This window comes from Podarcis filfolensis (assembly GCF_964270895.1).
Source record: "Podarcis filfolensis genome assembly, chromosome: 1".
Lineage (NCBI taxonomy): Eukaryota > Metazoa > Chordata > Lepidosauria > Squamata > Lacertidae > Podarcis > Podarcis filfolensis.
Genome location: NC_139604.1, coordinates 34,067,368 through 34,083,131, shown reverse-complemented (window position 1 = coordinate 34,083,131; position 15,764 = coordinate 34,067,368). Strand labels below are relative to the sequence as shown.

Below are 15,764 nucleotides of genomic sequence, written 5' to 3'. Positions count from 1 at the left end.
AGTTGATGGGCATTGCTATTCAAATGGTGTGCATTGTGATCGATCATGCAGGGTGGGGCTTACCTGAGCCCCCCCTCCCATATTTCACTCAGGTTGGCCCATTTGGTCATGTGTGTGCAGATAAGATGTGTTTGAGTGAGGTTTGTGTCTGGATAGCTGTGTCTGAATGAGGGTCTGTGTGTGACAGAGGGGAGGGGAGAGAGAAAAGACTGGGTTTCCTCCACCCACTTTTGACTTTGGCCTTTCTGTTTTGGTCCTTGGATCCATACCCACTGCTGCTTATGCACCACTCCCTCCATCCACCTCAAAGGAATGGGATGTGAGCCCATCTCTCCTGCTCCATCTTTTATTGAAGTCCATTAATTCCAACAGGTTAATTTTGGCTTGTGTGGGAAATATTATTTCTAAAAGTGTGATGAAAGGAGAGGATACCTGATCCCAAGGTTAGGTTAATCAGCCTTATCTGAACCAGGACAAAAACTCAGAACAGATGCAACAGGACAAAAGCCTAGCAGAGCATCCTACCTTGAGACTTCCCAAACTGCTAACAACCTTCATAACCTTGTTATCATCATGGGATTGCTTTATTACATATTTCAATTATGGTGGTTCATATTTTAATGATTTAATGGGAATCTCTTATGGCTTATGTTTTTACTGTATATTTTAATTATGAATGTCTATATTTTAATTGGTATAATTGGTGTTTATACTTGTAAACCACTTAGAAACCCATCTTGGCAATGAAGTGGTATATAAATTAATTAAGATATCAAGAACAACCAACAACTACATCTTCAGAATACATACATCACTCTGAATCTGCATCATATTTCTTGACCGTTCCACACTGATGTTATCGGGCAAAAGGGTATAATTATGCAGAGATGTTCTATAGTTTGTGTCGGTGATCACTTCCTGGGCCTTTTTAGCAGCTATCACACTGAACATGTCCATGGGCAAGTTATACTTGGTCTTGCTGCTTTCGTAGTCCTTCTTGTATTCACGTTCTGACTGAAGTTTGGCCACATTCATATAATGGACCAATTTAGGATCGTCTTGCAGGCTGCGGAAGCCAACTTGCTTTCCTTTATCTTTCTCATATGATTCCTTGTACTTGTACTAGGGGAAAATCAAGTCAAAGGAACAAAAATTAAACAGGCAAACATTCATTCTGCACACTGGGGGGGGGGGGAACCAGTAGAACAACAGTAGATATTTGTTATTCTATTGTTGTCTCCACCCTTACTGTTACTTTCTGGCTATCACACCCTTTACAACATTTAAAGGTAATTTTAAATTTGTGAATATTTAATTATTTTGACCTAAGTCCAGAACACTATATTTTCCACTTTCTTGGTCCCCTCATGTCCTGCTTTCCCTTCCCTTCCCTCCAAGCCTCCTACCCTCTTTCTCTCTGGAGGTATTGGAGGTGGCAGATAACTATAGTCCTAGTGCTTTTATTTTGAAAGAGAAATGCTGTCCAATCTCCCAGATTTCCCAGAAAAAGGCCCAGTGTTTTCTGAGGAATCATCGCAATTAGTCACCATAGATGGCCAATGTCCAAGAAAAAATTATAAGCAGAACCTGGATGGTGCCCTGGTCTTCCTTGTCCCACCCCACCCCCAAAAGGAGCTTGTCTCTTCCTGCTCAAAATTTCTCAAACAAATAATGAATTGATTAGTAATTCCCTCCTACTGGTGTAGATGCATTCCTGAGAATAACAGGGTAAACAATGAAAAATTTGATTCTGCTGAACAAATAATATCCAATTAACTTCACTAAATGTTCAAAGGCATAGTTTTGAGGTGGTTCATCTGCATTGCATGCGTAAGACCCCAGGTTAAATCTTTGACACATCTCAGGTGGCAGGGCTAGAGAGGTGGGGAGTACCTTGCATTGGATCCTAAAGGGAGTCGTTCGCTAGGCAGGCAAATAATCTGACTCAATCAAAAGCAGCTTTAGATGTTCAAGGCAGTTCTGAATTTTTATCTAGATGCAACTTACGTCACTGGCAATGTTTCGTGAAGCTTTTGCAGCAATGATAGGAATGGCATCCGGCTTCAGATCATACCCTTTGGCAATTAACTTCTTATAGTCCGCTTTGTAAGAATGCTTAAAAAGAAGAATGAATATTCATAGTAAGAAGAATTGTAGCAGCACAATCAAAGGGCAATATTATTCTAGTATACTGAGCAAAAACATCCATGTGGGTTTCTGACATTATTAAGGATGATCCACAAGATATGTGTATATAGCAAACACAATGATATCATTTTTTAAAATAAAATAAAAAAGGGTCAGCAGCTTCACTCCAAAACAGAATCCCCAACCATTACTGCTACCAAGACACAAGTGTTCAACTAACATAGGTAGAGAGAAAGAGAGGGGGAGGGAGAAATGTGTAAGGCTAATAAAACTAAGACACATAATTCACTTTCTGAAAGATTAGTTTGATTTCTGCTTATCGAATACTCACATCGCTTATATTGTAGGCATTGACTTTTGCTTGAATAAACTCAGGAACATATGGATCCAAGTGGTATTTGTGTTTAACTTTCTCACCTTCCAGCTTGTACGTTATCTAAAAGGAAAACAGGACATGCATCATTTCATTGGCTTGGCGCACGGTACCTCGTTGTAGTTTTGGGATGGATGGACCTGTCAATTTCAGTTCTCTCAGCTTCTTATCCAGTTATCCACACTTCTGCAGCAATTTGCGAGAGAGAACCCTGCCCAAGGCTCTGCAGGCTGTGGTTAGCCAAATGGGCAATACGAGATAACCTTGGCAAGAATGCCTTGAAGTTAAGGCACTGACTTGCAATCCCGGTGAACATTCACTGTGAACGCTTTCTATCTTGGCAACACTACAGTGGTACCTTGGTTCTCAAACTTAATCCATTCCGGAAATCAGTTCCAAAACCAAAGTGTTCCAAAACCAAGGCATGCTTTCCCATAGAAAGTAATGCAAAATGAATTAATCCATTCCAGACTTTTAAAAGCAATCCCTAAAACAGCAATTTAACATGAATTTTACTATCTAACAAGACCATTGATGCATAAAATGAAAGTAATAATCAATGTACTCTACTATAAAATAAATAAGAGAGTATTGTAGATGATAAAAAAGAAAAGAATTTTTTTTCCTGCACTGATGATAGTCATTGTTCAGATGGGAGCTTTTATCCATTTCCACAGTCACACAATCAATCAATCAGTAACTGAACTGGGTTCCACACTGTCACAAAAACAAATTAACCGAAAAAGCCTCAAAAACAAAAATGCAAAATAAATAGCAAAAACAAAAGCACCAAACTTAATCCATTCCGGAAGTCCGTTTAACTTCCAAAACGTTCGAAAACAAAGGCGCAGCTTCTGATTGGTGCAGGTGCCCCGGAAACAACAGCCGACAACCACATCGGACCTTTGGCTTCTGAAAAACGTTTGAAAACTGGAACACTTACTTCTTGGTTTTCGGATTTTGAGAACCAAGGCGTTTGAGAACCAAGGTGTTTGAGAACCAAGGTACCACTGTATTCGTTGATAGCTACAATAGTGACTTAAAATATTGCAGTGGCACAAACTTACATCACTTCGCTGTTTGGTGTTGTGTTGCGCCAAAACCATTGGCATTGCATCCATTAAGCTTGTGAACTTGAGTTTGTCTGGGGGCTGGCGGTACTTCCTTTCATTTAATGCGTCTCCAGCCTTTCTAACTTTTTCTACCTCCAGAGAACCTAGAGGACTCCACCCAATTCCTTTGAACCAGCTGTTATAGTCTTGCTTGTAAATGTTCTGAGGGTAAAAACAAGGAGCAATTCAAAAGACAGACATTGAGGGGATAACATTTTAAAACAACCAGAAATACACAGAAGTTTAATTTCTTTCTAGAATAAATACATTGCACCTGACTGGATACATCTGTATCTACCAGAACAAATAAAATGTTTCTTATACAGACCAACTACATGTATGCCACTCCCGAAGTGTCATCATATATAGGCTACTTGTTATACATGCTGCAAAATTCCACGGCCATTTCTCTAAAATTTTATTTGAAAACACCTCTCCCACCCAAATTCTATCCATTCACTAATCAAAAAGCATTATTTTATTTGTTCTAAAGTGGGGAAAATGTCTCCAGGAAATTTAGTCTCCCCACCCCCTTGCCACCCAATCAACTTGAAGTCCTTGCTTTAATTAGCTAATTCTGCATTCTATTTGTCCATGTGCTTGCATGCCAAGGCCCCATGACCCCCGCACCCCAATATAGTAAAATAACTAGACAGGACAAGTGTAGGGTAAGAATTGGTCAAATAGGCCACAACTGTATTGATTACAGATGTGAAGGTTTGGCTTAGGCATTGGGTATACCATTTTACTGCAGCCCATTTGCTGGGGGTGTATTCTAGGGTCAACCCAGCCTTGGGGGGCCCTATGACCTACAGGGGTCCCTGTTTGAGGAGTGCTATGGCCCTAGCCCAGGCATAGGCAAACTCGGCCCTCCAGATCTTTTGAGACTACAATTCCCATCATCCCTGACCACTGGTCCTGTTAGCTAGGGATGATGGGAGTTGTAGTCCCAAAACATCTGGAAGCCCAAGTTTGCCTATGCCTGCCCTAGCCCCTGCCTGGGTGTCCAGACAGAAGCAGCTCCTCACGGAACCCTTTAACACAGCCTTTCTCAACCTGTGGGTCCCCAGATGTTGTTGAACTACAACTCCCATTACCCCTAGCTAGCAAGGCCAGAGCTCAAGGATGATGGGAGTTGTAGTCCAACAACATCTGGGGACCCACAGGTTGAGAACCACTGTTTTAACGGGATACCCTTTCCCATAGAGGGGCAGGCAGAGGCTACCTTCTCCCCTCCATCCAAGATTAAGGCTTACCGCCACTCAAACCGCTTACCAGCAAACCCTTCACACCTGCAACCAACCCTTTAATCCCTCCATCACATCATTCAACCAAGATGTCGAAATACTGCAATGAAATGTGACATTTTTTAAAAAAGTAATACTTACATCACTCTGAATTTGCATCATGTTCCTTGTCAGTTCAACATTCATGGCATCTGGCAGGTAGGTATAACGATGGAGCAGGTGTTTGTAGTGAGTATTAGAGGCTACATCCTGAGCCTGCTTGGCAGCTTGGATGCTGACCATCTCCACAGGTGTGTGATAGCAAGTCTTGCTCTTCTCATAGTCTTTCTTATACTCCCGTTCAGACTGCATTTTTGCCACGTGCATAGAATGGACAAGCTTAGGGTCATCTTGCAGGCTTCTGAAACCAACATGTTTTCCTCTTGCTTTTTCATAGGCTTCTTTGTATTTGTACTAGAGTCCCAGCGGGAGAGAGAGAGAAACACAGAAGTTGTGTGTGGATATCCAGACTCAAAGCACCCATTTTTATACAAGTAATAAGAGAACTATCCCCTAGGTGAGACAAGACTGAGCAGATGTGGGTACTTACATCACTAGCAATGTTTCTTGACGCCTTGGCCAGAGTAATTGGAATAGAATCACCCAATACGTTGTGTCCTTTGGCTATCAGTTCATGATAGCCATGTTTATAATAGCTCTGGGAGGGGGGAAAATGATATTCACATATTTAGCAAGTAGTTCAAGCAACTACTGATCAATAACTCAGAATCCATCATCACAGAAAGCAAGGAATCTCAACTTTTAGGCGATGAAGAATAGAGAAGACTAGAGAAGACTAGAGAAGACTAGAGAAGAAGTTACATTAAAACCAGTGGACAGCGGTGGTGAGAGGGGCTGTACATTCTATCCTCAACACTGCTAAAACAACCCATTGGCCATGTCCCCTCCCAGTAACATCTAAACATTCAACTGAACATGTGAAAGATGTCCATAGGTACACAAGGACTTCCATGCACTCCGGAACCCAAAAGCCTATCAGGAAACCTGCCAAAGGCAGCTAGTTCAGTCCCACCGACTGTAAACTGTAGTCGTTCATCGTGATGGGTGCATATCATATCCCATGCTGACATGACATTCGCTGTCTGACCCCCTTCCTTTATTACATCATGCGGCTAGAAGTAGCGTTAATCAAAATGTTATCTCCACATTATGATAGCCGCATGGTTTCTATTATATCAGAATCAATTTCTGAACATCTAAATCTGCATTTGTTTACCAAAAGCATGAATGAAAGACACCTCTTTTTTTAAAAAAAGTGACTTACATCACTGATGTTGGCTGCGTTGTATTTAGCCTGGATGAACTGAGGGGCATCTGAAGGCAAGTGGTATTTGTGCTTGATTTCTTCTCCGGAAGTTTTGTATAGTCTCTGCAAACAAAAAGAACAGGATAATAATAAACTCTTCTGTTCTCAAGGAAAATGTCCCATAGAATACAATGAGCTGGCTAAATGTCCTCGGCTGCAAGCCCACACACACTGTGGGCTGCATTGAAAAAGCATAGGACTCAGCTTCCAAATAAACAGTCATAGGATCAGGCAGTAAACTTTGTCCTTAATAGAGGCTGGAAACTAAAAGTGTCTATCTGCCTGCAGAATGGACTTCTGCTCATGCAACAAGACGCCCTTCAGCAGGGCTGGATTATGTTTGATGAGGCCTTAAGCTACTGAAGGTAATGGGGCCCTTTATATGTCCAACTGTCCTTTATATGGTCCAGCTGTCCTTTGTCAACAACAAATTGCCGCTGTTTTTTGTGTTGAATATATGCTATATAGGTATGTAGGTTTTCTTTTATTTGTTTTTTATCTTATATTTTGGAAATGTACATCCAGGATTTTTTCCCTTTAATTTGGGGGGGGGGCAAGAGAGTGGGGCCCTAAGCTATAGCTTGTTTAGCTTATACGTAAATCCGGCACTGCCCTTCATGGGAAACCTACCAGGGGCAGGAGATACATGCCAGGAGTGGGCGGGGCCAGAGGCAAGAGTGGGTGGGGCACTGGGAGTGACTCTTACTTTTGTAAACAGTAGGCTAACAGAAACCAGTTGTTTCTACATCCCCATCTCTGCATCCAGGCAAACAAGATACATCACCACACTTCAATGGCACATTCCAGTCAGGGCATTAAGCAGGGCCAGTGAGGGGATGTGGCCTAGGTAATGGGTGTGATTTGAGAAGAGTCCTGGGGGCCAGACAGAATAGTCCCCAGGCCTGGGTTTTCCCACCCCTGAGCTAAGGGTAGAAAGCGCCTTAGCTGCAGTGCAACAACTGACAAAGCTCTTGACTTTGCTGCCTTCTGTCATACATCTGAGGGCGGGGCAGCTCCCTCATTAGAGTCTTTACAGCTTAGGGTTTTATGTCAATATATATCTCCAAAAAAAAAAAAAAAAAGATGGATCAGGTATCTCTCAAACAAATGCGGGTTATTTCTCCACAATGTGTTTGTATGAGCACCTCATACAATGTTCCATTTCTTCCTAGATATTGTTAATTGCTTTGTTCTGGCATCTTTCCCTTAGGGCTACTCACATCACTGAGCTGCAGTGCGTTCTGCTTAGCCTGGACCATGACAGGCGAGTCTACTATGCTGGTGAACTTGAGCGTGTCTGGGTGCTGGCGGTACTTCTTCTCATTCAAAGCATCTCCCGCTTTTCTAACTTTCTCTACATCCATTGAACCAATTGGGATCCACCCGATACCTTTCATCCAGCTGTTAAAGTCTGCCTTGTAAAGATTCTGGGTGGGGAAAAGAATGAAAAGAAAACAGTCAATCACATGAACAGGTAACAAAACAAAACAAAACCTCTTGGGACACACTTACATCACTCTGAATCTGCATCATGTTTTTGGACCGTTCCACGGTCATATCATCAGGCAACATTGTGTAATGGTGCACCAAGTGTTTGTAATTTGTGTTGCTAGCAATGTCCTGGGCTTTCTTGGCAGCGACAACGTTGACCATATCCAGCGGAGTGTTGTATTTGGTTTTGCTCTCCTCGTAAGCTTTCTTGTACTCCCGGTCCGACTGCATCTTGGCAACATTCACATAATGGACCAGCTTGGGGTCGTCTTGGAGACTCTGGAAGCCAACCAGTTTACCCTTGCCAAGTTCATAGTCCTTTTTGTACTGGTACTGTCAGGACACACACAAAAAATAATATCAAAAGTGAGGTCGTTTTCCTGGTGAACAGCCCAACACACCCTTTTCTGCCCCAGCCCTTTCTCTTCTTCCTTGGAGTCCGTTCCTTTTATCCCCTTCCTCTCTGCCTCATCTTCCCTTCCCAGTGGGATGCTGAAGGAGGGAAAGGTTGCTTTGATCTGTTCAACTGCAAAGGGCTCCTCCCTCACAACAACCTCCTTCTGTTGTTCCATATATTTCAGCTTTCCCACTGCTGTTTTCCCTGCAACGCATCCTTCCTTTTTGCCCACCCTACACACACACACACAGAGGGGCTGAGGCCCTCAGGCCACCCATCCCTGCACTTCAATCCAGTAATTGAACCAAGGATTGCTATAAAATCATCATACCACCACCATTATTAATTAGATGATGATGATGATGTTTCCTCCTCATACTCAATACTTCTTTGAAAAGAGAATACTTACATCACTGGCCGCATGTCTAGCAGCCTTGGCAGCTCTAATGGGAATAGCATCAATTCTTAGGTCATATCCCTTCGATTTCAGATCTTCCAACCCCAGTTTGTAGCAGTTCTGGAAGAGAACAGAATGTTTCACTGAAACTACAGTTGGTTGCTTTTCACCTATGCTTTAGAATTTAAGACTTGTGTGTGTTGCATAACAGTTTATTGAGAGGAAACTTACGTCGCTGAGATTGTAGGAATTAACCCTTGCCTGGAGAAACTGGGGAGCATCTGCCGGAAGGTGATATTTATGAATTACATCTTCATTTTTGGCTTTATAAATTACCTAGAACATAAATCAAGGTATATTATATTCAAGATATTCATAGTGTAGAATACTTTAAAGTTCACTATGTTTTATTGTACAGTTTTATGCTTAGAAAGTGAACTTTCTAGTTCTAGGGGGGATGTCCATCCATCGGTGGAAGGGATTTGTGGAAATTCACCAAAGGATATACCACTATTCATAGAAAATATCAGAGAAGTTCACAATAGTTATACATGAAATCATACAATAAAAACCATCTTTTTTTTAAAATCAGCTAACTATTATGGAAATATGTATGAATAGTAGTATATAACTTTAAAAAAACCCCTAAAATAATGATTTATTGGGTTAATTGATCCCATGATGACTCCAGAATAAAGTTAGCCAACACAGAAGCAGACAACATGTGCCAATACTTACATCACTCCTTTGAGCCTGGTTGATTTTAGCCTGTACTACAACAGGGTCATCTTCAATTTGTGTAAACTTAATAGTGTCTGGATGCTGACGATATTTTCTCTGTTCAAAAGATTAAAGAAAATAAAACTGCAATTCCTTCACAGGAAATTATATTTTGCTATTCCATTTCTTTCATTTTTCTGTATTATTGAAAGGATGCCTTTCAATAATAAGGATGCCCTGACTCAGAAATATTTAAAAATAATCCAGGTCTGAATTTGCTCACAAGAAAAGCTTTCTTGGCATTTTTTTTTCAAAAACAACCACTTAATTATATGATAAACCAGCAAAATCAGTATCTCCATAACAACATACAAGAAAGTCCTCTTAACGGGATCTAGTCTTTGCAATGGACAGATCTTTGACCAATATATTGTGTACATTCAGTTTCCATTCCAAAATACTCAGGCTGGCAAATGCCAGTGGATTTACCCATATGCTCTGAAACCTACATATTGATATTGAGTTATTACGTTCTTGATTGTGCATTTTAAACCCGCAATGTAGCTACACCAAATTTCTGAAATATGTAAAATGGCTTCAGGACAGAACAAAACACTTCTGTGTCATTTTGATCTCTGTCTGTAAGTACAGTATGGGTTGGAGCCAGATTAAGTTAGTTGAACTTCAATGGGACTTACTCCAAGGTAAATAGGGTTAGGATTGTAGCCTTAAACTTTATCCAACACCAATGGTCTAAAACGGTGTGGGCCACATTGCTAATGGCTTGTATTAACTTGCATGTACTTTATCTACTTTAGATGCCAGTGTGTCATCAGAATGAGTGCATCCACTAAAACAACACAAAGTTCTTTAAAAACGTAGAACCCCTGATCTGCTGTTTTGCTCAGAAACAAAGGACAGTCGTATACCTTGGAAGTCGAACGAAATCCGTTCCAGAAGTCCATACAACTTCCAAAACATTCGAAAACCAAATCACAGCTTCTGATTAGCTGCAGGAAGCTCCTGCAGCCAATCGGAAGCCCCGTCAGATGTTCAGGTTCCAAAAGAACGTTCACAAACCAGAACATTAACTCTGGGTTTGCAGCATTCAGGAGCCAAAACATCCGAGTTCCATGGCATTCGGGATCCAAGGTACGACTGTAGTAGGAAGGATCATAGCATAGTAATAGAGATTGTGCTTTGCATACAAATGGTCCCTGACTCAATCCCTGGAGAACCTTGGCTAGATCAGTCAGTGGTATGATTAGGCAAAGGGCATCTTCTTGTGTTCCAAACAGGAACAAATCTAGCCTGCCCTTCCAAACTAGCTTTCGAAACAGGTTACACATGTGCAGCCCGTTTTTTGATAAGGCTAGGGAACAGAGTACACAGCATCAGTTTGTACACGTGATTCCTCGGTCAGATAGGGACATGTGTTAGGAAGCCTGTCTCCATGCAGCACAGTCCCTAAGCTGGCCTAGGTCAGGGTCAATAAGGTTGATTCTACTTAGGGTCTACGTACCTCACTGATAATATTGGAAGCTCTCTTGGCTTTTTCAGCATCTAGGGACCCAAGTGGTATCCAGCCACAGCCTTTCATATCACTGTTGTAGTCAGCTCTGTATTCATTCTGGGAAAGACCATAAAAACGACAAAATGCAATTAACTCAATTTACACAAAGAAAACCCTCTACAAATCCAGTGTGTAGAATTAAGAATGTACATCACCAGCTGGGAACCCTCTATATTTTGGGGGGACTCCAACTCCCATCATCCCCAGCCAGCATGGCTGTAATGTAAATGTTCTCAGAAGCTGATGCTTCAACTCCTGGATCACTAGACTATTCACCGCAATCAATGGACAATGAAACACAGGAATGACACGAAAGTGAACCCACATATTCCTTTGCTGTGCAGGTAAACCACAGAAAAAGCTATACTTCTAAGCATAAGAAAATGTTTGCTTTTCAAATCCACAGAGGCTTTCCCTCTAAACGTCTCTTATTCTACTCAACCTTTCTCAGAAAGTTAATCAAAAAGGTAAGGAGCCATCTGCTATTCCCTACTGATTATTCTTCATTCAACCTTTGGGTCTGTTAAGATGCAAGATCCTTTTCATTCTTAGCATCATGGTGAACGTCTTAGAATTATATTTTTAAGGTAATTAAATATGGGAAGTATGTAGGCTGCGTTAACAACTGGTGTTTCCACCTTATCCCAGCCCTAGCATGGTTTCTGGGGCTTGCTGTTGTTGAGTCCAGGAAAAGGGTAGGGAAAATGTCACATCTCTTTGAGTTTGTATGAAACCCTCCTTAGCTGAGCAATGCTAGACAAGCATAACTACTTACATCACTCTGTATAGCATTGGCTTTCTTGGCAAGTTCCACAGGAATACTGTCGGGGGGATAGCAGTAATTATGGATGAGACGCTTGTAGTCTGTGTTGCTGACAATTGCCTGTGCTTTCTTTGCTTGTACTACTGGGATCATGTCCAACGGTGCTGTGTACTTGGTCTTTGACTCTTCGTAACCTTTTCTGTATTCACGCTATAAAAGAATTAACATGTACCTTTAAGAGTTAGAACTTCCAAAACAACCCAAAAAACCCCTAATACTTTGTAAAATGCAGGCTACTTGCATGGCTATGGTGAGACATGCCATAATTATATCAAGATTGGGCTGCTGCAATACAGTAAAAATACACTAAACATTTACATCAATAGGATCCAGATCATATTATTATTAGCTAATAGGATCAGTATTAGCAGAACTTTAACCTCTAAAGAGCATCAAACCAGAACAATAGGCATTCTACACTGGATTACCCATCAGTCTCTTACAGTATGGTAGTTTTCACTACATGTCAGAGATAATTGTTACAAAAGTTCAGAAACAGAGCTGACAACACAGTATTCTGTTTTCACTAGTTAACGTCTTGCCTTAAGCATTAAGATGGATGATCTGAATAGCCATCAAATAGGTACTAACGTTCTCATCTCTGCTTAATATCTCTAGGCCCTTTTTGGATTAAGTCATAATTGCCCAGCACAATCCTAAGCCTGTTTATGTGAAAGTGAATCCCACTGTATTCAAAAAGGATGTATTCAAAAAGGCTCCTTTTCTCAACTAAGTCCATAGCCTTCTGGTGAAAGGAATTTTGTGGTATCAATGGCTCATCATGAAGGGAAACATTTTCATGTTAATTTCACTTAAAGGTTGAACCCGAATATCTTTCAGAATTGTGCTTTCCTGGCACTCATTAGCAAGACTAAGTCAGTATTGGATATAAATCACAGGTTATTATTTTTACACATATTTAGAATTATTTTTCTTTGCCATTTATCCTTGCTTCTTGTTTTGTGGAATGGAAAGAGCTAAAAGTCTCTAAATAATTTGACGTTTGCAAATAATTTGGCACATGGCTGGCATCTTACCAGTGCTAACTACAATGAGTACAGAACGGGTACTTACATCGCTCTGCTGTTTGGCTACTTTCTGAGAATGTAGCATTTTAGGATCATCCTCGATGCTCAGAGCTCCAACCATCTTCCCTCTGCTCTGTTCATAAGCTTTCTTATATTCCACCTACATGGGGATAAGACATTAATGGTCTTCTACATTCTGTAGCCACTGCATAGAAATACAAATAATTTTTATTTTTTAAAAAAAAAATCTTAATTTTATGCAACACTTACATCACTTGCAATTTTTCGATTGGCTTTGGCAGCAAGAATAGGAATGGCATCAAACTTGATCTCAAATTTCTTATCTTTCGATGTGTCCCAGTCATACTTATAGCAAGTCTGACACAGAAGAATAAACAAATAACATGAAGAAGGTGGGGCATAATATCAGGACTATAATGACATTAAATCTATCCATTGATTGTAGAGAATATATACAGTCGTACCTCGGAACTCGAACAGAATCCGTTCCAGAGGTCCATTCGACTTCCAAAATGTTGCTTTATTTACAAAAGATGAGCCAAAATCTGGCTTTGAGGCAACTCTTTACTTAATGATGGCATTGTAAGCACTCTTCTCATCAAACTTGCAGGCCTGAACTTAAAAAGCCCCCAAGGAAATTGCTTTCCTGTTATATTGCTCTCCCCTGCTTTTTGGCCATTTCAGTACTATCCTATCAGGTCTACCAGAAGATCTGAATTAATCCTTTTGACTCCATTAAGTGGCTGCACCCACCTATTTAACAAGTGAAGGCTCATACTCACATCACTGATGTTATATGCATTGACTCTGGACTGGAGGAACAAGGGGGCGTCCGGAGGGATGGAACATTTGAATTTCTCACTCTCATGTTTGGCTTTGTAGTTCAGCTGAAATGTAGGATGAACAAATAATATTCTGAATCAGTGTTGTCACAAGACGAAGCTAGGCCCCGTGAAACATAAAACAAGGCAGGAGTTTTATGTTTTGAGTTGTCAGGTAACTTACATCGCTCAGCTGCTTGGAATTAATCTGTGCTTGTACCATCACGAGTGAATCTGGCACTTGTGTAAATTTGAGCTTATCGGGATGTTTTTTGTAGGCATACTAGGAAGACACAAAAGCAAAAATAAAACAAAATGGCAGTTGATTTCCAGCAGGCATTGGCATTATGGTGTTATATATATATCAGTAACATCATAAAGAGAGTTTTATAAATCAATTCAGATATCACACTGCCATTCATTCATTCAGCAAAAGTATAACTGGGGGCAACACAAGAGGCAACAGTGACATTCACAAATCTTAAAGTTCTCTGACTGTCAAAAATATGAAGCATCCAAGAGGACTCGTATGTCCTCCAGCCAGGGAAGTGTGAAATATTCTGGTAGATTTTACCTGGGAATCACAAGCGTAATCTAACTCTGCCACAGTACACAGACAGTGATGGAGGTCATCACTTGCGCAGCTATGGCTATAAAGGGTGAATAGCATTGGTATGTATGGTTTTCCTTGGGAAAGCATACATGCGGCAAAGCACATTTTGGCCACAAGATGTCACAAGAAACCTGTAAAATGCATAGGTTGAGGGGAAACGATACATGACCCATATAAGAGTGAAAGCAGATTATGGCAGGCCTATTTCCCCCAAAAAATATTCTCTACTCACGCTACTTCTATCTCAAAGGTCCAGCCTCCTAGAAGGTTGCTTTTCATTAAAAGAAAAGCATCAAGTCTCTAATCTGTGAGAACAAACTGAAAGCAAACACTGACATAATAGCTGATAAAATGCATATGTCAGGAGAAGGGACTGAAAAGTTTTTATTGTTGGTTCATTTTTATTAATTAGCAGAAAGCTGAGGTGCACAATTTGTCAAGTCAGTACCAACACTGGTGTGTATACACCTGCTAATTTTTGTCTCTCTTTTTACTCATTGAGTCCTCATCTCTCACTTAAGCCAGCAATGGCAGGTACTTCTCTGCAGGCCACAAATGCTGCTTGGTGGGTGGAGAGCCAGATTTCCTTGTCTGGTGTGCGACTGCATGTTAGAGAGTGTGGAGTTGGGGTCAAATGTGCCCCTGTTGTGTGTGTGCGTGTCCATATGAGCTCCCACCCTCAAAACTTCAAGTAAATAGAATTCTAGTACGTAGTTCTTTTCTTGCTCCTTCCATTAATTTCGTGGAACTGTATAATGACTGTATAATGTGAAGTCACTCAGGATATAAGTAAGATCTTGCAGAATCCACGACTTACGTCTTTGCACTGGTCTAACTTCTTCATGGCTTCATATTCTTGAGTTATGGTCTGAGGGAAGTAGCCCTTTCCCTTGTCCTCTTCATAGTCGGCTTTGTAGTTTTTCTAGGAAAAGCCACAAGGGGTCAATAACCACTATGAACTCTATCTGAACAGGTTAAGGAAGTGGAATCAATACTTACATCACTCTTCATAGCTGCAACTTTCATGCAGTGTGATTGGTACGGGTCCTCAAAGGTGCCTATGTAGCGGCCCAAGATATTCTGCTGATATCCCTCTTTATACTTAACCTAGAGGAGAAGAGCCACATGTTAAAATAGGCATAATTGTTACAATAGGCATAATGGGGTTTAGCAAAGTCTTCTTTAGGCCACAAACCTAAGAGCAATTGCAACCACACTTACATCGCTGAAGCCCTTCAGCACATTGTCAAGTTGATACTTCGGGGTATCGCAGTAGTTGATACTTGTTCCCTTAGCTTTTTCATATGCTTCCTTATATAGTCTCTGCCAGGAGTGAAATATAAAAGTCGTCATGTAGCAATAAAAGTTGACTGTGCAGGTCATTACAGTTTGTTTTTGGTTTTTTTACACATCGACTGAACCTGAATGAAGAGCATTGTGAAAGGAGAGCAAAGGGGTGCAGAAAAGAGGGTGTAAGAAATCTGTGGGTGTAAGGGTGTAAGAAAGCAACACTTTGGAACTCCCTGCTGACTGACATCAGGCAGACACCTTCTTCGCTGTACTCTTTTCGGTTCCTGTCAAAAACTTTTTTTGTTTTGGCAAGTCCATCCAGACAGATAGACATGTTGGCACGT

The 15,764-nt window shown here is 40.9% G+C and overlaps 1 protein-coding gene across 50 annotated transcripts in view; it reads right to left on the bottom strand.

The window, feature by feature from the left end:
- Window positions 1-15,764, bottom strand: part of NEB (nebulin) — a 160,132-nt gene that overhangs the window by 118,566 nt on the left and 25,802 nt on the right. For all 50 annotated transcript variants that reach the window (XM_083577808.1, XM_083577846.1, XM_083577799.1 and 47 more), the window contains exons 21-41: window positions 15,352-15,453; window positions 15,130-15,237; window positions 14,948-15,052; window positions 13,702-13,800; window positions 13,479-13,583; window positions 12,946-13,053; window positions 12,722-12,835; window positions 11,600-11,797; window positions 10,774-10,881; window positions 9,270-9,368; window positions 8,763-8,867; window positions 8,544-8,651; window positions 7,759-8,070; window positions 7,467-7,673; window positions 6,205-6,309; window positions 5,470-5,577; window positions 5,022-5,333; window positions 3,589-3,795; window positions 2,480-2,584; window positions 2,008-2,115; window positions 811-1,122 (exon numbers count right to left, since the gene is read on the bottom strand). In XM_083577808.1, the coding sequence (XP_083433934.1) occupies window positions 811-1,122; window positions 2,008-2,115; window positions 2,480-2,584; window positions 3,589-3,795; window positions 5,022-5,333; window positions 5,470-5,577; window positions 6,205-6,309; window positions 7,467-7,673; window positions 7,759-8,070; window positions 8,544-8,651; window positions 8,763-8,867; window positions 9,270-9,368; window positions 10,774-10,881; window positions 11,600-11,797; window positions 12,722-12,835; window positions 12,946-13,053; window positions 13,479-13,583; window positions 13,702-13,800; window positions 14,948-15,052; window positions 15,130-15,237; window positions 15,352-15,453 (3,135 nt within the window). The remainder of the gene's footprint in view (window positions 1-810; window positions 1,123-2,007; window positions 2,116-2,479; window positions 2,585-3,588; window positions 3,796-5,021; window positions 5,334-5,469; window positions 5,578-6,204; window positions 6,310-7,466; window positions 7,674-7,758; window positions 8,071-8,543; window positions 8,652-8,762; window positions 8,868-9,269; window positions 9,369-10,773; window positions 10,882-11,599; window positions 11,798-12,721; window positions 12,836-12,945; window positions 13,054-13,478; window positions 13,584-13,701; window positions 13,801-14,947; window positions 15,053-15,129; window positions 15,238-15,351; window positions 15,454-15,764) is intronic.